The sequence below is a fragment of the Corapipo altera genome, unplaced genomic scaffold (assembly GCF_003945725.1).
Source record: "Corapipo altera isolate COAL_440 unplaced genomic scaffold, ASM394572v1 44, whole genome shotgun sequence".
NCBI lineage: Eukaryota > Metazoa > Chordata > Aves > Passeriformes > Pipridae > Corapipo > Corapipo altera.
Genome location: NW_020884880.1, coordinates 3,536,387 through 3,555,553, shown reverse-complemented (window position 1 = coordinate 3,555,553; position 19,167 = coordinate 3,536,387). Strand labels below are relative to the sequence as shown.

The 19,167-nt window shown below is 42.4% G+C and overlaps 1 protein-coding gene across 4 annotated transcripts in view; it reads right to left on the bottom strand.

Moving 5' to 3' along the window:
- DYNC1I1 (dynein cytoplasmic 1 intermediate chain 1) overlaps nt 1–19,167 on the bottom strand; it is a 184,988-nt gene that overhangs the window by 17,022 nt on the left and 148,799 nt on the right. For all 4 annotated transcript variants that reach the window (XM_027639377.1, XM_027639376.1, XM_027639378.1 and 1 more), the window contains exons 15-16: nt 7,367–7,507; nt 996–1,121 (exon numbers count right to left, since the gene is read on the bottom strand). In XM_027639377.1, the coding sequence (XP_027495178.1) occupies nt 996–1,121; nt 7,367–7,507 (267 nt within the window). The remainder of the gene's footprint in view (nt 1–995; nt 1,122–7,366; nt 7,508–19,167) is intronic.

Here is a 19,167-nt window from a genome sequence, read left to right as displayed (position 1 = left end):
TATGCTAACAACATGGCAAGAAGTTTCAGCAAACATTTGTGAGGAAGGGCAACTCCTGCACAAGTGAATGCAATCCAAAAATATGAGTCACGCACAAGCAATTTTGCTATGGGCCATAAAATCACTTTATGAGAGTTACAGATAATTCTGTATGCATTCTATAATGTTTCCCTACTGTGTAGAGATGGATATCTCAGTATCCTATCACAGATAATGATGGAAAACAAATTCTCTACATAAAAGCTGATTGCTCAGAGATTCACTCTTAACTGTTCCAAGGGATTGTAATGCCAATGGAACACTTCATACAGCATTCATCAACAAAGAGGTAGATTCATCACTGCCAAACACACTGCAGTTTAGGTATTTGTTATAAGATGTAGCAGAGTGAATTGAGAGCAGCCTTAGACATAGAACATGCATCCTGCTATTCTCAGCACCTGCATACTCTTTTATCACGCATGCACCTACCATCCTCCACAATGACACCTCTCATTTCCTCCTGTTAGTACTTTTGCACATATTGAGACATATGAAGCATCATGCAGTATCAAAAGAACAGATGCATTCTGTACCTGTCATGCTGAGAAAAATGTACAGCATTAAGCCAGTCATAAAATAAGAGCTACTGGAAAGGTGAATCCTTCAGGACAGTCTCTTTTTGCACCTCGATTTTTCTCTTTACATTCTTTTAAGTTTGTCCAACTGTACCCATAGAACCATTAAAAACCAGTTTTAAAAATAATGAAAACTTTCAAAAGAGACTTCTCTCATGAGACTTTAATGAGTTAACTCTTTTACAAGGTAACTTTATGACTAACACACATTGGCAACCCAAATTCAGTGGGGACTCCACTGAAACAAATCTGGCTTATTCTTTCTCAAACTTGGATGTTTCAATCCCCAGGATGAACTTAACAAATAAAACAAAACAAACCCAAACAAACAAACAAAAAGCCAAACCAAACCCACAAACCCCCCCAAAACAATAATACCTCTCCAACATCATAGATCCATATGCGGCCTTCTGAATCACCAACTGCTACCTCCTTCCCAGCCTGGGCCCAGCGGACACGGTTGAGGGCAGAGGCTCCTTCTATGGTGACGCTGGCTGTGGGAACCTGTTGAAACAATAGGAACAGGAAGGACAATAAAATCACACTGCCTACAAACTCAGGGTCAGTTTTGAATGCCCTGTTTAGCTGGGTGAGCCAAAGTCTCCTGGCATTGCTGGAAGAAACACACAACCCTCACTAGGGGGAGAAAAAAAAAGGGTTCATTATTTCTTTGATCAGACGTGCTAAAAATAGGAAAGAGTAAGAGATTGCAAGAGGAGGTAAGACTTTTCCGTGAGAAAGGGCTGTAAATGAAAGGGGTTTTTACCCCTTAATCCTGGAAACACGCAAAACTGCATCTGCTTTTTTTCTCAAAAGTCACTAAGATGACCAAGAACCAGCTGAGGGCAGGGTAGTCCTGCCCTGGCTTCTGGACTCTGACTCAGGCCCAGATAACCTGACGGTCAGCAGACACATCCCTGTATTCATGCTGACACATCTTTTGAATCCATACTCACCTCTGCAGCTAGATGCAGAGGTAGAAACTTTAGTATTTATGTCAGAAAAGTCCTGAGCTAATCACTTTAGAGTGAGGACACAGCAGAAGTGAGAACAGCTGAGCTGACATTTAGGAACTCCTACAATATATTCCCACAATTCTCTTTTACATCCCCAGGAGATTACTTCTGCTTTAAATACACTTGGATGCTGTCTAATTTCCAAACCCCCCTCCCTGCCCCAAGTCAACTAACTTAACAGGTGATCCACAAGAATACATAAAGATTCTGGTTAATGTGTGGGATGAATAAAGCAGTGAACATGATAATAGGAGAAGTATTTGTAATCTATGCTGGAATGAGGGCATCAAAAGATGCTGCAGAAGGAAGGAACTCTGTGGGTGTTTGTCCCAGATAGGTGGATCACTCAGTTGATTTAGGTCACCTCATAAGACAAATGACAGTAACCTGCAAGCCTGCTAATGCTCCACCCAGCTGCCTTTAATAGAAGAACCTGCCTGAGCAAGGAGCCTGTAGCTTGGCATAACAGTCTTCCAAACAAGGCTGTTTAGTTTCAGTGCTTTTTAGGTCAGGCCAAATGGGAGAGGATAGCTGCAAAAGCAGCTCCTCCACCAGATCTATGTGGTGGGAAAATGTCTTGGTCACACAGAGAGATGAGGACAAAGGAATGCCCTGGAATCTATAAATGGGCACAGAATTGGAGAGTAGACCAGGCAAAAAGATGTAGCTGGACAGGAATCAGAGTCCAGGCTACCTTGGGAGGAGTGACAGGTACTCCTTCCATTCCCACTGTCAGCACAATGCAGCAGAAAGAAAGAGAGCAATTTCAAGGTCGTATTTATTAAAGCCTAGTCTGAACATTGACAAACTGGCAAGATTAACAAAACCAGTATTTTGCTAACTTCATCTTTGTTCTGTGGCTGTAGCTTTATATTGTTCTTGTGAGGTATGTCCAACAATCCAGGAGAAAAATAATTTTTAAGTAAACATTGTACAGCTTCCATGCCAATCACCTTCTCCTCAGCTCTAGTGCCTTCATTGTGTCACACAAGAGGAGTGACAGCAGGAAGCTCAACCTTTGCAGACTTGCTGAGACTCTTGTTACAGCTGCAGTGTGTGTGCTGCCACGCCAGCAGCTGGATAAGGACTGGGAAACAGGGCTGCTTCCCTTGACCCTCTCCCCCTGGAGGCTCCCTGCTCCTCCTCACCGACCCTGACACAGCTGCAAAACCAACTGGAACCTCAAGCACAACAAACCCACCAAAGCTAAAGCTCCACCTTTTCAAAGGGGTTCACGGTACTGTCCTGAGCCCCACATGTGGAATGCAAGAGGGTTTTGTTTGCAAAATGATCTAGAAATAATGCTGGATAGCAATCAGAAAGCAGATACCATCCTCCCCCCTTTAAGAAGTCATTCAAATGCAAATAACTACCGGATTCATGTCCCCATTGTGCAAGGCCTAGGTCCTGTCCAAAGCAGTATCACCCAAAAAAACTGGCACGCACTAACTCCTTGTCCAAGTCTGTTACCCAAGTGAGAGTCAATGGCCTTAAGCTGACAGGGAGTCATTGATCCATGATAAAAATCACAGTAGAAAACAAGCAAGTTTTGCTGCTGCGATCACTGATTTCTAGGGGGGGAAAAAAAAAAAGCTATTTTAATTCCAGCCAAAATTTATTTCATAACATTTGGAAACAGAATTTTTCAAAAAACTAAATGCCACATTGTACAGGACTAAGCCACTAACCAGCTACGATTCTCAGAAAACTGTAAATCAAAGATATTTGTTTCGTGTACAAATACATAGTGAATATTTAAGGCATTGAATTTTCACAAAATCTTTCAGGAGATTGAAATACATAACTCTAAAGTTGGGTTTTGGTTTGGTTGGGGGTTTTTTTGTTTGTTTTTGTAAATACAGCATTTTTTCAGTGTTCCACATAAAAATAAGCAGCATGCATGCCACAGACACAAGACACAACCCATGATTTTTTTCAAAACCCAACGATTTTGAAAAGTCCTGTTACTAATCCACAAAGCTGTCTAACCAAATAAAAAGCAGTAATGAAAGTCTTTAAAAATCTAAATAAAAAGCCTTTTCTCCAGTGATACAGAGAGAAATACAGTAAACCCATGGTATCTTAAAATAGATTTATCTGCTCTCAGTAGTGATAGGTTAAATTATACATGCCTATTTTAGATTTCAAGATAAGAGTTTACTTATAATGGTAGCATTATGTTTTTAAAAATCACATTTGAAATACTATAAAAATTCTCTGAAGTTTTCGCTTGTCAAATTTTTAACAATTTTGAAATGAAATTTTAACAAATAACATTAAGAAAGATGCAGTCAAAAAACTTGCATGATAAGAGTATGGCTTTTATATTATTATTTTTACTGCTTATGCAGTGTCAAAACCTGCTTGCAAATACATCTGTTATCTGTTTCTAGATATAGATATCATCCTCACAATTGCAAAGCTAAGGTATGGCATGCAAAAAAACCCCAAAAACATTTGAATGGGATATAACACAGAAGAAATAAGCAACTTTCTAAGTCAGTTTCATATCGGTTCATAGACAGACTCCTCAATCACCCAGAGATCTTCTCCAGTCTTGATCAAAAAAGAAATACAGACACATTTGCTATCCTGAAACTATTTGCAAACCTCACTATACCGATCCATAAAAATAATATTCAGTTTGCAAAAGAATGACACAGTGGGTTTTTTTTTTTCTTTTAAAGGTTTTTTACATTGATTTATCAGATATAAAGTAAAACATGACTATTTTCATTGCTATTACAAAATCAAGTTCTGATATTCAGAGATCAATATGAAATACACCGATAGCCTTACTAGTTTGCACTGGGATTTTGAGAATTTATAATGATTAAACCCGTGGTGCAGTCAAATGATCTTAGTTATTTTGATCAGAAAACATCTACCTCTCAGGAAAAATGTTTTTAATAAATACGGGGAGTAACGCTAGTGGAAACTCTGTTGCAGTTAAAAAATTTGAAGGTAGCATATTGTAACTAAACCCAGGTGTTTTCTTCTTAACTGATTTTCAAAATAACACCTAAAGAATAATACAGCTTATTCCCCATATTAAACAAAACCAGGACTCATTAATAACAATCACATCTAGTTCTAATGCAGAGATTTTTATCAATAGCTAGCAGTTAAACACAGTAATAGACCTGTCATTTTCTACTGTCTTCACAAATACTTTGACATCACATATCTGACATCTAAAAGTAATAATGATTTTAAAAATAGGTGTTTCAAGATCTCTTATTACAAAGGCAAAAGTGCTGACAAGGAGTTTTTCTTAGCAAATAGCTGTGCAGACTTAAACGGTGTAATCAATTACAGATTTATTGAAAATTATTAACTAATTATGATCTATCAGACAGAGGGTAAAAGCAAACAACAATCACTTTCAGTTAATCGGAAGAACTGTTTACAGTTCTCTCTTTCAGAGGTACTTTTGCTGCTTCTCCTGCATAATCAAACTTCACCACTATTCAGAATCTGCCAGTTTATCATTTATGTAGATTTTTAAATTTGTTTCATCCATGCTCAGTAAGGAAACCAAATGGTATTTCTGCATCTAGAGACCCAAAGCCGGTTTTCATAAAAATACAAAGCTCAGATATCACGGAAATAATTCCTTTCTGATCCTCACATGAGAGCTGATTTTGACCTCTCAGAATGGAAATAACTTGTGAAATCACGGGTGGCCTTGCATGCAGAATAAAAGCAAGATCGAGCTTGAAATTAATTTTTTTTTCCTGATGTTCCTATGTATTTATATGTAAACACACTGAAAATGCACAGCAGTTTGCTATGTACAGCCTTGCTATTGATGGGAATGGGATCAAGCGGTCCATATTAATTTTTTGGAAAGAACTTATGGTCTCATTGGGTGAAATGGCAAAACATCAGTTGATTTCAAGCAGAGCAGGATTTCAGCCCTGGCATTTGGGGGGAAAGGGTTATTTTTTTTTCTTCGCAAAATGCTGGGGTTTATGCTCTGTGTTTAAGCCTGCATTAATGAGAACACCTGAAGGATATGTCCCTCCCTTCCCAAAATAAATTCTGAGGAGACTCCTCCTGTATATCCTCCAGCTGTATATGCTCTAATTAAAAAGGCTGCACTGCTTCCTGCTCAGAGCACTTCAAAAGGCCTCACTGCTCCCCTTGACAGTGCAGTGCCCGGTGCTGGTTCCTCTTACCTGTCTGTGCTTATTTATGGCAAGCACCACTCACTCGAAGCCATAAACTGCACCCGTATTTTATTCTGTCTGAAATGCATAGCATGTTTACAGGAAAGGCGTAGTAATGGTCAAACTAATCTTAAAAAAAATAATAATAAAAAAAATAGAGCGTACGGAGAAAAATGCGGTTGCTTGCTCTTTTGTCTTCTCTTTTTTGGACATAAAAAGAAACTGGTCAGCGAATATGTGACCTTTTATTTTCTTACTGTCTGTTTGTTCTTAATTTTACATTGCATTAAGTAAAACCATGCAAGATTTTGTGTGTGGAAAAATACTTCACTTCTCGTGCTGAATACTGATTGCTGGCTATCTAAGACTGACTTCAGGTGATATGACAGGTTTTCTCAAAAACATTTTTTGGGGAAACTCAAATACAGAAAAAATAATTCCTGGCATTTTTAAAAATCTGAAATAATAGGAGAAAAAAGAGTGCTTAGCACATTTAAAATATTTTTTTTAAAAAAAATGCAGTGTTTACCAGTCTCAATCTTTGCTAAAAGCACTCTGATTAATCCTTTCTCATCCGCAAAATTCGAAGGTGAGATGTTTCCTCCCCAGTTAGTTAATAATAATTCCTCCCACTCTTTAGTTAATAACAATGGAAAGAAAACTTGTTGTCACTTACATTTGTGTCTTTAAGTTCCACAGCAAAGTTTAAGGAAAAGAAAGGTGAGGGTATAAAGTACCAAATAACATGAGAGACAGATGCCCTGTGCATTTAAAGACTGAAGTGGGGTACCTAGCGACTCAAAGGTGGGAGGCGAGGGGAGATGCAGGGGCACATACTGGGTTTCTGACACGACGGAGGCACCGGTACAGGGCTTCCAAGTTATAATCTCCAGAGAATTTGGAGCAGAGGATAATAAATAGGGAGAGAAATGAAATCTCCCAGTGCAACATGAGCCCTGGCGAAAGGCTGCCCGGCGCCGCGGTCCCCGCTGGCAGCCTGTGGCCGGCCTGCCAAGGTGTGACCACCTGGGCGAGGGCGGGCATCGCAAACCTGGCGCTTGGAGCGTCGTGCACCAGAAACGGGGGGAGGGGATAAAAAAACCTGCAGAACGGGCGCGGTTTAAAAAGTGCAGCTTAAAATAACAGAGCGGGAGGGAGCCTCCTCCCCGAGCCGGCACCGCGGCATTTAATTGTGTTGGCTTTCTGCCGGGGGTGCCAGAGTCGGCCCTCCCGCCCCCGACAGGTATCGAGCGCAGCAGCCCCGCCGCAGGGGAGGGAGCGAGCGAGGGAGGGAGAGAGGGAAGGCGGGCGCGGGAGGGGGGCGGGCGGGAGCCCCCGGCAGCGGGACGTGCCCTCCCCTCCCGCCGCGCCCCGGGGCGCGGGAGCGGCCGACGCCGGGCTGCCATCGCCCCGAGGGAGCGCGGCGCTCCCGCAGAGCCCGCGGGGAGGACGGCGAGGGGGTGCTCGGCAGCGCCGCCGGCCCTCACAGGGTTAAGGTCTCCCCGGCGCCCCGCCGCCCGCCCTCGCCTCCCCACCGCCGGCCGCCGCCGCGCCGCCTCACCTCGGTGTCGTTATTCAGGTTCCACAGATCCAGGCGCCCCATCCCGTCCACGCAGGCGAAGAGCGCGGGATGCACTGGCGACCACATGACATCGTAGACATAGTCGGCATTGTCTTCAAAGGAGTAGAGCGGCTTGTTGTGCTGTAAAGCAGAGAGCGGCATGAAGACTTCGTGGCGCTAGTGCTGCCTGGGGCTGTCTGGCGAGTCTAATTAAAAACTTTGCACATTTACAAAGTGTCATAAAACTTCGCCAGATGAAAGGTCCTCCGCGAAGGGCGGGACTGCACTTTAATGGGGCAACAACTGTCCGGTGGGATAAATGAGATGCCCGGTGTGAGGGGTGTGGGACGCGAAGATGATGGGGCGAGGGCGGGGAGCGCCCGTGGCTGCTCCCGCTCCAGGCCGGCTGCCCGGCGGCGGGAGGGGGTGCGGGATGCAGGCAGGGAGCAGGCAGCGGGCAGGCACCGCCGCTGCCGCCCGAGCCCAGCGCGCTGGCGGTCGCTCCGATAAGGATCGTGAGAGCGGCGGGAGCAGCGCGGCGCCTCCGCGGCCCCCCGCGCACCGCGGGCGGCGCCTGACACCTGGCGGCGGGCGGCGGCAGCGCCCGGGGGAGCCTCGGGCTGCCCGCGCCCGGCCCGGCTCCGCTCGGCCTGGAAGGAGGGAGGGAGGGAGGGAAGGCTGTCATCTGCAGCAGGCGGGGAGTCGGAGGGAAGTTAGGAAGTGCACCAGGAATAAAGTGTAATTGTCCCTCATAAATTATTCATCGCATTTGCCTTGTCTTTTAATTTTTGCATAATGGCTTCGCTAATCCCCGATCAATTAATGGAAAATGAAATTTGAATGATAATGAAAACTCCAGAGACGAAAGAAATTAAGTATTCTCGTGGCTCGTGACAGAAATCTAAACAATGGGGCTTCTCCGAGGGTCTCCCTCACTCCCTCCCTCTTTCTCCTGCCGTTTCCTGCCGCCTGCTTGGCGAGAGGGGCACGGCCGAACGGGCACCCGCCGCCCCCCGTTCCCGGGAAATGCAGCTCCGTGGAGGGTGCCAAGTCGCACCGCTAAAACCACTCGGTCTCGTCCCTCTGGAATTCACCCCTGTGCAGTTTTTACGAAAGATACAGTGGCCTCAGCGCCTTAATGTATACAGCCATGAATTATTTTTCAAAAAACTGGAGTAACTGATTGCAATTCTTGGATAGCTTTTCTTTCATATATTATTAATTTAGGGCAATAAAGCAGTTGGGTTTATATCTATTTACAGGTGGGTCCTTGCTGCTTTTGGCTTTGGTTCCCTTGTGCCCCATGGTGCTTCGATGGATGTTAGAGTGGGAAGCACTGAACATGGGACAGGTGTGCATTCACATCTGTAATCTCTCTGTGCTGCCATGGGCTGTATGGATTCCCAATGTCTATCTGCTGCATTGTGTATTTTCACTGAAAACATCTAATTTAGGTTCAAATATATCAAGGGTCTAAATTCTGGAAAAGTGGCCATTAAAGATAGTAGTGCACCAAAAGAAAAGGAAGTCTCACCAGCTGCTAGGTGAACGGTATTTTTCTTCTTCAGGGGAAAAGTGCTGCAAATATAGCACTTTAACATTTAATGTCATGGGTGAAATAACAAAATTCCACAGAAGTTAGAGGTCTATTAAGATATCAATCAATTTGAAGCAGACTTCAATCAGCATTTCCTTTTTGTCAGCATATCAAAATTGTTTTGATCTTATTTTGAGTGTGGCATATTTTTAATCTTCTTTTTTAGTTCTGCTAGTTTATTTTCCAAAGAATGCTTAAACACCAAGGCATTAGAGGGAAGGATCAGGAGATTTGATGCTAGTCTGTATCTTGCTGTGCTCATGCTGTATAGTCTGGCAAATAGCTTTAGCTGCTGTGCCTTGGTTTCCCTGTTATCAAAATAAAAACACTTGAAGTGCTCGTATTTGATGTGAAAAGCCTCAAATAGCAAAAATCAAACACCTTTACTATAACAGTGGAAATATTCAGTCAGATAGAAAGTCAGGGGACAACAGGAATAATATGGCTTTTTAGAAAGTTCTCAATTATGTAAGGAAAGGCACACGAATGGAGGTGAATAGGGAATAGAGCACTGCAAAGAAATAAGAAATTGCAGCCATGTGAGCACCCCAAACAAAAGACAAGATCATCTGCAGTGTGGCTGGGAAATCGAGGAGAAATCATATGACAACACCAGGCAGTGGTAGTGGAGCTGAGCTACAGCCTCATGCTGCCCACAGTATCTCTACCTCCCCAGCCTGACTAGCCACTACTGAAAAAAAAAAAATATTTCCCATACTATATCTTATTTTCTTGCACTATTTAACTAGAGAAGAATGTAACAACTGTATCAGGTCAGGGTGGAGGTCCCTCTTGCTTCCCATCCCGTCTTCAATAGTAAGTGGCCTTTCTTAGTTGACATTTCATCCTGGTCTGATTTTGTCCTCTGAGAGCAGTTACGTTGATTTCATTGTGAAGACTAGATTTGTGAGGTCAAGTGTGTGTATAAATGTTCACAGCACTTCCTTACTGTAAGCCTGTTAACTAAGGGCCTGGGCCTGCAGATTCTTTTAATGTAAGGATTTATGAGTAAGGACCGATACGGATTGCTTTTAGAAAACATTGAAACGTGAACCACGTAAAGGTCACTTTAAAGCAGTTTTAGATTACCAAAACTTCAGACTTACACAATCTATAACTAACATATGGCTATTATTATGAAACAACTGAAATTTAAACTTGATGAGCTTTCATTCTTAAATATCAATGCACTCTGTTATTCAGTAGAGCAGAAGAAATACTTTTAAAGCAGTATCTTCAGACAAACTTGGGCCAAATCTACTTACTACTGGAAAAGAAGAGGGTAGGGTGAAAATGTGGCCCTATGGAATCAATGGAATTTTGCCATTGATTCCAAAAGGACAGGGCTTGATCATTTAGTGGAAAAAGCAAAAAAACCAATTCCAAGACATGTGGTTTTGTCATTTGTTTAAGCATGTTGTCAAAATCAATTGTTCCTCCTCAGTGTTTGTATATAGGCATTGCTTAAAAGGACAATGAAGGGTGAACATTTTAAATAGCCAGGAGCTGTCTAGGAACTAACACTTGTCTATGAAGTAAGAAACTCACCTAAATAAATTCTACGTATTTATATAAAAGAAGGGTTTTTTCCGCATATAAATTTGACCAGTCTATTCCACTTATTTGCATAGAAGAATTTTCTTTAATCGAGGAGGCACCACACATAAAGTAGCTAATTATCCATAGAGAGAAATGTACGCATATCCACAGGTTTTAACTAGCATCTGACTTCTGAAAAGCCATGGAAAAAGTTATTGGCTTTGCATGTTTCGTGAAAGGAGCGTTTTACACATTGGCACAATTTCTGTGAGTGTCAGCTCCCCTTAAAGGTACTTCCCCAGACTGTATCTTCAGCAGTACAGATGTTTGGTGACACCACACACTCTGCTGTCTCTGCTTCGTTCTTTCCACTCCATTGTCTTCCATTCTAAAGAGTATAAGCCAAACACAAACTTCTGGCTCACACCATATTAACAACAGCCATGAGTGTTGTGCAGTATTGTAAGTTGATTCAAGGTAATTTGATTTTTCTAGGTGTGCAGCAAATATGAGACAGATTCATTAGTCCTTGGTGTAGAAACTTTCTGAAGAAGCTGATGTGTTTGTTTAGGCTCAAGGTCTCAGGCACTTGGAAAAAGCAGAGCCAAAGTGGTCCTGAGCAGAGTGTCTGCTCCTGTGTCTGGCCCTAGATGATTTTTAAAGTTCCTTCCCATACAAACCATTCTACAGTTCTATGAATTTGGCCCCATGGGACCAAATATTGTATGATAGTCTTTGTTGATTAAAAAAACCCACAAACCCCTACAAAATGGTGTCAGACATCTTTTTTAGCAGAGATAACACATAGGGAAGCAAAAATCTTCTTTCTTTAAAGCAAGTGTTGTGGTGTCACACTGACCAGAGGGATGCAAATGAAACTGAGACAGGGCACAGCTTATGGGACTTCCACTCAGGTTAGGATCTGAGCTCGTTCAGTATTTTATGGAACCCTAGCTACTAGGCCCAGTCTTCTCCACCTTGAGAGAGACATCTTACTGTTTTGCTGAATCCAGGCTCATTTTTTCCTTTCTGACCCTGCCACTTAGTCAGGCCAACTCAAAAGGTACAGACAGTATAAAAAGAAACTAAAAGCTCCTGAGAATTTTGAGGTAAATACTCCTCTACTCAGCTTTATTCTGGTTTTGACCTTTCCCCCTTCAATGGTCTCCTTCTTGGGACACCAGCTGTTAGATGTTTAGGGTTATTTGTGCATACCTCTTGTGGTGAGGAGTACCTCTGCTCTGTATAAGGCTCTACTAGTCTTGCAAGCCTTCATGTTCTCCATCTGTATGGAGTCAAAGCAGTCCTGGTTTTTATTCAGACTGATAGATCTCTGCAGGAATTTTGCCAGTTGTGGACTACCATGTTTCTCCCAAATCTAATAGTTATGATGATCTAGGATTATCCAATAGTTCCTACTTTGATACCTATACTCATGGGACTTGACTTAGTTCAGTTTGTATTAGTTTTTAAAAGACACAGCAATCTCAGGAACTGTTACTAGATGTCAAAAATCAGAGGTACTAGTTACAAGTACATCCCTGAGCAAAGCCTGTCTGCATTCTCCACAAAGGGTATCATTATCCCACAAACCCCAATACTATACAACTCACAACTTGTAGTCTGCTCCACCTTTTCCAGGACTAGCCAAACTTCGAGGATGACAATGGGAAAGCAAAAGGGGGGTGTTCAAGTTTAGCCACCCAATGTCACTGGCTAACTGAGATGCCCTAAATTGAGTTACATGAGTAAAAGCTCCTTTACCTGTCTTAAAATTCCTTCTGAGTGTCAGTTTCAGTGCTGGATCACAGATGAGCCTCTGGGACTCAAAGGACATTTCACTGGGTTATGAGCTATGTATATGTTATGCCACCTCACTCTTGGAGAATTATTAGGTCACTGAATCAAGTCTAAGCTAACTTGATTAGGCAAGGCAACAGGCTTAATTTTTAGATTCAGTAGCAACAGGGGGAAAGAAATGAGTGCAGAAATGATCCCTACACTCTTGACAGCCCTGTTTTGTTTAAGTACTGTAGTATTGTTATGCTGATTGGTTTTTTTTGGCATCCTAAAAGTTGCAGACAGACAAGGCAGAAAACTGTTCACTTTTAGAAATGACTGTTCTTGCGGAGATGCTGAAACTGTTGCCTTTCTTAATTGCCAATAATAAAAGAAAGTCCAATATTTTTGCATAAGCATGTGGGAATTATTACAGATGGAGGAGGGGACAAGGGTGAGACTGAAAGGAAAGGGGCTATGAGAGCAGACCAAGTCTGGAGATAACCTGATGATTACATTTTTGTGGTTTCCTTCAAAGTCAAAGCGTCATGGCTGAGCATAAAAGAAGGAAGCAAAGAAAAAAAGGTTTGATGGCTGGTACAGGAGGCTTTAATGAGAAGTGATATTAATATCTAATACTGTGGCATGAAGAAAAAAAAAAAAGAACTTGGGAAGCCAGACCACACCTGACTTTTAAGAGCATCAAAAAGTCAAACAGCAGAGCTTTTGGAATCTGTAGAGATAGCCTTTTGGAATCTGTGGAAGCTAGCTTTATTGACAGGTAAACTGCTTATTCGGTTAATCCTTCTAAACTGTTTTAAGTCCTTTGCAGAGGTTCCGGCTGTGCTGCTAGACTTCTGTAGTTCTCTTCTATCCTGCCTTTCCACTTATACAGTGGAAAAATACCTTTTCATTTTCTGAAGAAAAAAAAGCAGAAAGCATAGCATTCCTCTTCATCACTGCATATTAGCTGAGGATCTATTTTCAATGAGTTTGATACAAATGTGTATTACTTGGTGTCTAATGTAAATTTAAATTACTTAACAGGTCTGCTTGCAATGGATGAGCTTTACTAACATCAAACTGTATGTAAGGCCTTGAAACTCTTCAAAACAGGCTTAAGAAAGATTTTATGAAGAAGATAATATGCAGACTGGGTTACAGTGTTCCCAGCTCACTTTTGTCCCCAGTTCCAATTGGCCAGGCTGGCGTATTTCTTGTTTCTGCATTTTAGATCATCCAGTTTCGTTCCCAATCTGGAACCCCTCTTACTCCATGCTTACAAGGGCTGTGCCTATAGGTTTTCACTGCATGAGGTTTAATATTCTATTCTTCACTTACCAACATCAAGCTGGATGCAGTGCAGATGGCAACAATGGAGAAGCCTGCACAGGTATTCACCATTTGTTCTGTATTTCCTCAGACTGCTGACTTCATTGCTAAAGGTTAATCAAGTTTTCCACCTTTTATTTAAAACATGTTTTAAGCAGGACAGCACTTCATTCTAAGCTACTAACTATGCATTTGTGTCACAAGATTTCGTTAGAAATACTATCATTTTCTTTGGAAATTCTCCCTACTTCTAAAAATGTTTCAAATTATTTTCAGAAGCTCTAAACACTATAGAAAGTCTTCCTGTCCCTACTTAGCAAACTGATTCAGTTTCTGTAGCTCATACTCCTGCCTTTATGTTACCATATTCCGATATTTTTTTCAGAGAAGCTCTTGAAGGACTTGCTGAGAAATACAAGCAAGGTATGTTTTTCCTAGACTGTTGGAAGAATGACCAAATCCTGGTCAGAAGAAACACTGAAAACAGAGTGAAACACCAAAGGGCAGATTTGGTCTTCTCCCTCCAGCTGCCACTCCTTATTTATATCCCCCATAAATGGGATAAGGAAGCAGAGCTGGAGAATGAGTGGGATGCTTAGGGAGAAGCAGGTTCACTGTGGTAGTGCTTTCCTGTCACGCAGGAGGGGCAGTGGCATGCACTTAAGTCCTCAATGTACCTCTCTTGGAATCGATGGGACTGGTCTCCCTGCTTCCGGTTAAAGAGAGGTAGTTTAGCTCAAATTGCAAGGCAAGGAGAGGAGTGGAATAATGTAGCTGTGGTTTGGTTGTTTCCGACCCCTGTGATTCTGACGGGAACATTCAGTATGAGGCCCCTAAAAATTAAATTTTTCTTTTAATGGAAAATGCTGCTTCATCACAGGGTACCTGGCCCAGCATTGCATGTGTACTCAGAGAATTGCCAGGCTTTCAAGTGACCCTGTTACTGCAGTTCCAGCTACCAGGAAGCAGAAGCAGGAGCATGAGGAACATCATAAGACAGCTGACACAGACTGATGTTACGGCACTATCTGCTAAATAGTCAAGATTAGTATTTGTAGCTGCTGCCACCAGGATGCCTGCAGAGTTTTCATGGGTCAGCAAGCAATGATTCTGAGGCTAATTATTATTGAAGACAACTCCATCCTGTAGGACTTTGAAAGATTCCATCTTTTTTTTACTGATAACAAAAGTCTCCCACATAGCAGAGAAAGGATGGCTGCATGAAGCAGGTGGGAGAAAATTTCCATTAGAGAAGAAATCCTGGGCTTTATATATTGATAATTGTCCTGAAATGTTTCACTATTACATGTGAGCTTGGTCCGCCAGCGTAATTCTGACAGCAACAGAACTGTCAGTGGGAGGTTTGCATTTTGATTGCAGCAGATTATATGAGCTCCTGAAATCAAATTCTGCTTTCCATGTGCAAATAAAGCTTTCACTGCTACAGATGGATTTATATTAGGGTTTTCTGAAATACAGTTTAGCCCACTGAGTTTTTTAGAACAGCCTTGGTATTTTAGATGACTGTTTTATTTTTCTCTCTGTGTGTGCCATTCTTCACAAAATGTTTCACAAAGAAGCACCATAGTTTGTGTGAGTAAATGCAATACGTTAGCCAACTGAAGAATACTTTCCTATCACTTTTCAAGTATGGCTACAGAGAAAACCAAAATCATGAGAAACATTTCATGTGAAGAACTTGGGGCTGATTTCGAGCCACCTGACTTCACTTTGGTCTTGCTCTTTTAAATTACCTAGAAAATACCATAATCTTCTTTTTTTTATACAGCTGGATGTCAGCCAGACCTCTGGCTCCAGAGGTAAAGGGCAAAACCTAAAAAAATCCTGTCTGAACAGGCAACTCCACCCTCTTCCCCAAGTCAGCTTGGCCTTTTGACAGAAAGCAAGCTCTGAAACAAATTCATTCATTGCTTTGTTTTTGGACAAAACTCAAAATTCTGAACTCACACCACAGAGAGACCATTTCCATGAAATCCCAGAATGCTATTTTATCACCCTTTGTCATTACCCATAATCAGATAAAATTAACATTTGCTTTTATCAAAGAGAAAAGCCCGCACTGGAAACGAGTGATGTCGAAGGTGATTGCTTTATGAGCAGAGTCAAAAAGGACCTCTGTGTTTTAATGCAGCAGTAAGGGAGACCATTCTAGACAGGTATCCAATATAAGAGGAGGGAAATCCTCCTCTGAGATAGACATTTGAGCCCCACCGAAATCAGTCAGAGAGAGGAGTAAAAAAGGATTCCACAGGATTCTGGCTGCAAACCAAGGTATAGCTATGTGTGTTTGGCGTGGGATAAAGAAGCTGATCTCTTCCTGGTAGTGGTTTGGGAGAAGCCAGAATAAGAAGACAGACTCAGGAGCTCAAAAGGGCTGACACATCTGCCAGTTTAGATATGACCTGAGACTGCCTAGATGCAAGACAGCCATCAAAAGCTACAAAAACTGATTATCTGCCAGATTTGGGCTCCTGTATACTCAGTGGTGGGAAGTAATGGTGGTACCTCAAAGAGATGTCTAATGTATGCATTACAGTTACTTCTTTCCAGTGACTGCATAAGAAACCAAAGTATGGAAGCTCTAATAAAGGACCAGAAGGATCCAACTTCATATGCAGTAAGAGTCATCTAAAATGCCGTATGTGATAACGTGAGAAGATATGGCCCAAAGGATTTAGGAAAGCTTAGAAAACGACATTAAGAATGAATATGTTCAAGAGTGAAATTCCAGCTCTTGTCTACACCTAAGTGCAGGTAAAATAAGGCACATGAGTAACCTCTGCATTTCACCAGTCCCATTTTGCTGTTGGAGGCCTGTCTGATCCTGTTACAAACTCAAGAAGTAGGGCTGGCCCCAATCGGACAAAACTGGTTTCCATCTAGGAGTGTCAGCACATTAAAATCAGAGCTTTACTCTGAGAAGATTCTACTATCAGTGAAACCAGAGTTGTTCATAGGCATAAGATATAGCTCAGAGCAAAATGCCAAGATCGTCACAGGACTTCCTGCCCTTAGGGAAGACACATGCTCCTATTCTACTCAGACCTTGGCAGCAGGGCTTGGTGCCCAGACCACTGGCTTACAGGATACTCTTGTGGAGCCCTACACTCTTCATAAATCACTGCACATTCACTGGAATAGGAACATTTTCCACAAGTCACCAGTTGGCGGCTGGTCACTAGTGGTGTCCCCCAGGGATCAGTGTTGGGTCCAGTTCTGTTTAATATCTTTATTGATGATTTAGATGAAGGGATTGAGTCCACCATCGGCAAATTTGCAGATGACACTAAGCTGGGGGAGAGCGTCGAGGCAGGAGGGCTCTGCAGAGGGACCTGGATAGGTTGGAGAGTTGGGCTGATTCCAGCGGGATGAGGTTCAACAAGGCCAAGTGTCGGGTCCTGCACTTTGGCCACAACAACCCCCTGCAGCACTACAGGCTGGGCACAGAGTGGCTGGAGAGCAGCCAGGCAGAAAAGGGACCTGGGAGTTTGGATTGACAGGAAGCCGAACATGAGCCAGCAGTGTGCCCAGGTGGCCAAGAAGGCCAATGGCATCCTGGCCTGGATCAGGAACAGTGTGGCCAGCAGGACCAGGGAAGTGATTCACCCCTGAACTCAGTGCTGGTGAGGCCACACCTGGAGTACTGTGTCCAGTTCTGGGCCCCTCAGTTCAGGAAGGATATTGAGGTGCTGGAGCAGGCCCAGAGAAAAGCAACAAGGCTGGTGAAGGGACTCAAGCACAAGTCCTGTGAGGAGAGGCTGAGGGAGCTGGGGTTGTTTAGCCTGGAGAAGAGGAGGCTCAGGAGAGACTTCATCACTCTCTACAACTCCCTGAAAGGAGGTTGTAGCCAGGTGGGGGTTGGTCTCTTCTCCCAGGCAGCTATCAGTAAGACAAGAGGGCATGGTCTTAGGCTCTGCCAGGGGAGGTTTAGGTTGGATATTAGGAAGAAATTCTTTACAGAGAGGGTAATCAGTCATTGGAAAGGGCTGCCCAGGGAAGTGGTAGATTCTCTGTCCCTGGAGGTTTTTAAGATGAGACTGGATGTGGCACTAGTGCCATGGTCTAGTAACCACGGTGGTGTTGGATCAAGGGTTGGACTTGATGATCTCAGAGGTCTTTTCCAACCCAGCTGATTCTATGATTCTATGATTAACAACTTCTCTCAAAAGAAGGGTAAGAGCTAAAGGGAGATATGTAAAGGATGAAAGAACTAAGAAAATCAAGCTGTTTATCCAGACTTTTGCTAAGTCCCTCAGCAGCAAACAAGCATTCTTTTAGCCCTTAGCTGAAACTAGCTTATGTTTTGCTATGCTTTAACAATTCCAAGACAGCTTCTGTCCCTTGATACAATATCAAAAAATTTGCACTCCAAACAGCAATTGCTGTAATAATAACAATACTTACATGTCATTATTTAACCTCATGCTATTCATTCATGAGGATTAGTGCTTAATTAATTAACAACACTTAGCATTTCCACTCAGCACTTTACCTCTTCAAAGCATCATACCAACACTACCTAATTAAGGGCAGAGCTCCACAGACACTTCACATCAGGACTTCTCTTTGACAGCTCTGCATCCAAGAGTTGCCCACATCGTGTAGCATGAATTCAAGTTGAAAGCCCTGCTAACTTCATCAGGAACCAGGTAATGCCCTAATTATCAAGAGACTATCTTTGCAATTTCCTTTTCTTTTCCTATTGCTTCTGGTTGCTTGCTATTCACCCAGGGATCTAATTATTGGCTAATGTGATGGATGATAATGTGAACCTTGTATTAGTGTTATCTACAAAACTCTCATTCTTCTGTTAGTGCAAACCTTATTCTCAGTCACCTGGTTGGACTGCCTTTGGATAGAAAATGTGTTAACCACAAAAACAGATTATAAAATGACAAGTGAGAGTTTTTAAGGGAGATGGTGCTTTCAATCCATCAGTCAAATGCCTGCTACAAAAGTGCCTTTCTTGAAAGCACCCCAGGATGCTACACAACATCAATAGACAATATAAACACAAAGCTTTTATGGTTCACTTTACAATTGGACATTGACTCTGAACCTGTGAAACAGAAAGGAATTGAATTTCATGACCAAAGAGTATAATGTGCACAGGATTAAGTAGACAACACTGGTAGAAGCAGGAAAGCAATACGGCATTGGATGCTGATAGGGAGATTAAATTTACAGATAAGAAACCAAAGGAATAAAACAATTCTGAGTAAAATCTTATAAGCCACTCAATACTTCATAACACTATTTCATATCCACTGTTTTTTTTCCAGAGAATCAAAAATGCTGATGGATTTGTTCAGAGCCCACTGGTTGACTGGGCCTTGATTATGAGAACTGAACAAAGCTCTAAATATGTGGTAGTTCCAGCCAAGGGAATTATACAGACAGTATAGAAGTAAACTTCTCATGCAGTCAAGTGGGAAGAAAAAGAAAATATTCATCACAGTTCAAGAATTTGTTTAGTGTCTCAGAGGATGTCTTCACAGGGCAGCGGCTGGCAGAGCAGCAGCCTGGGGCTGCT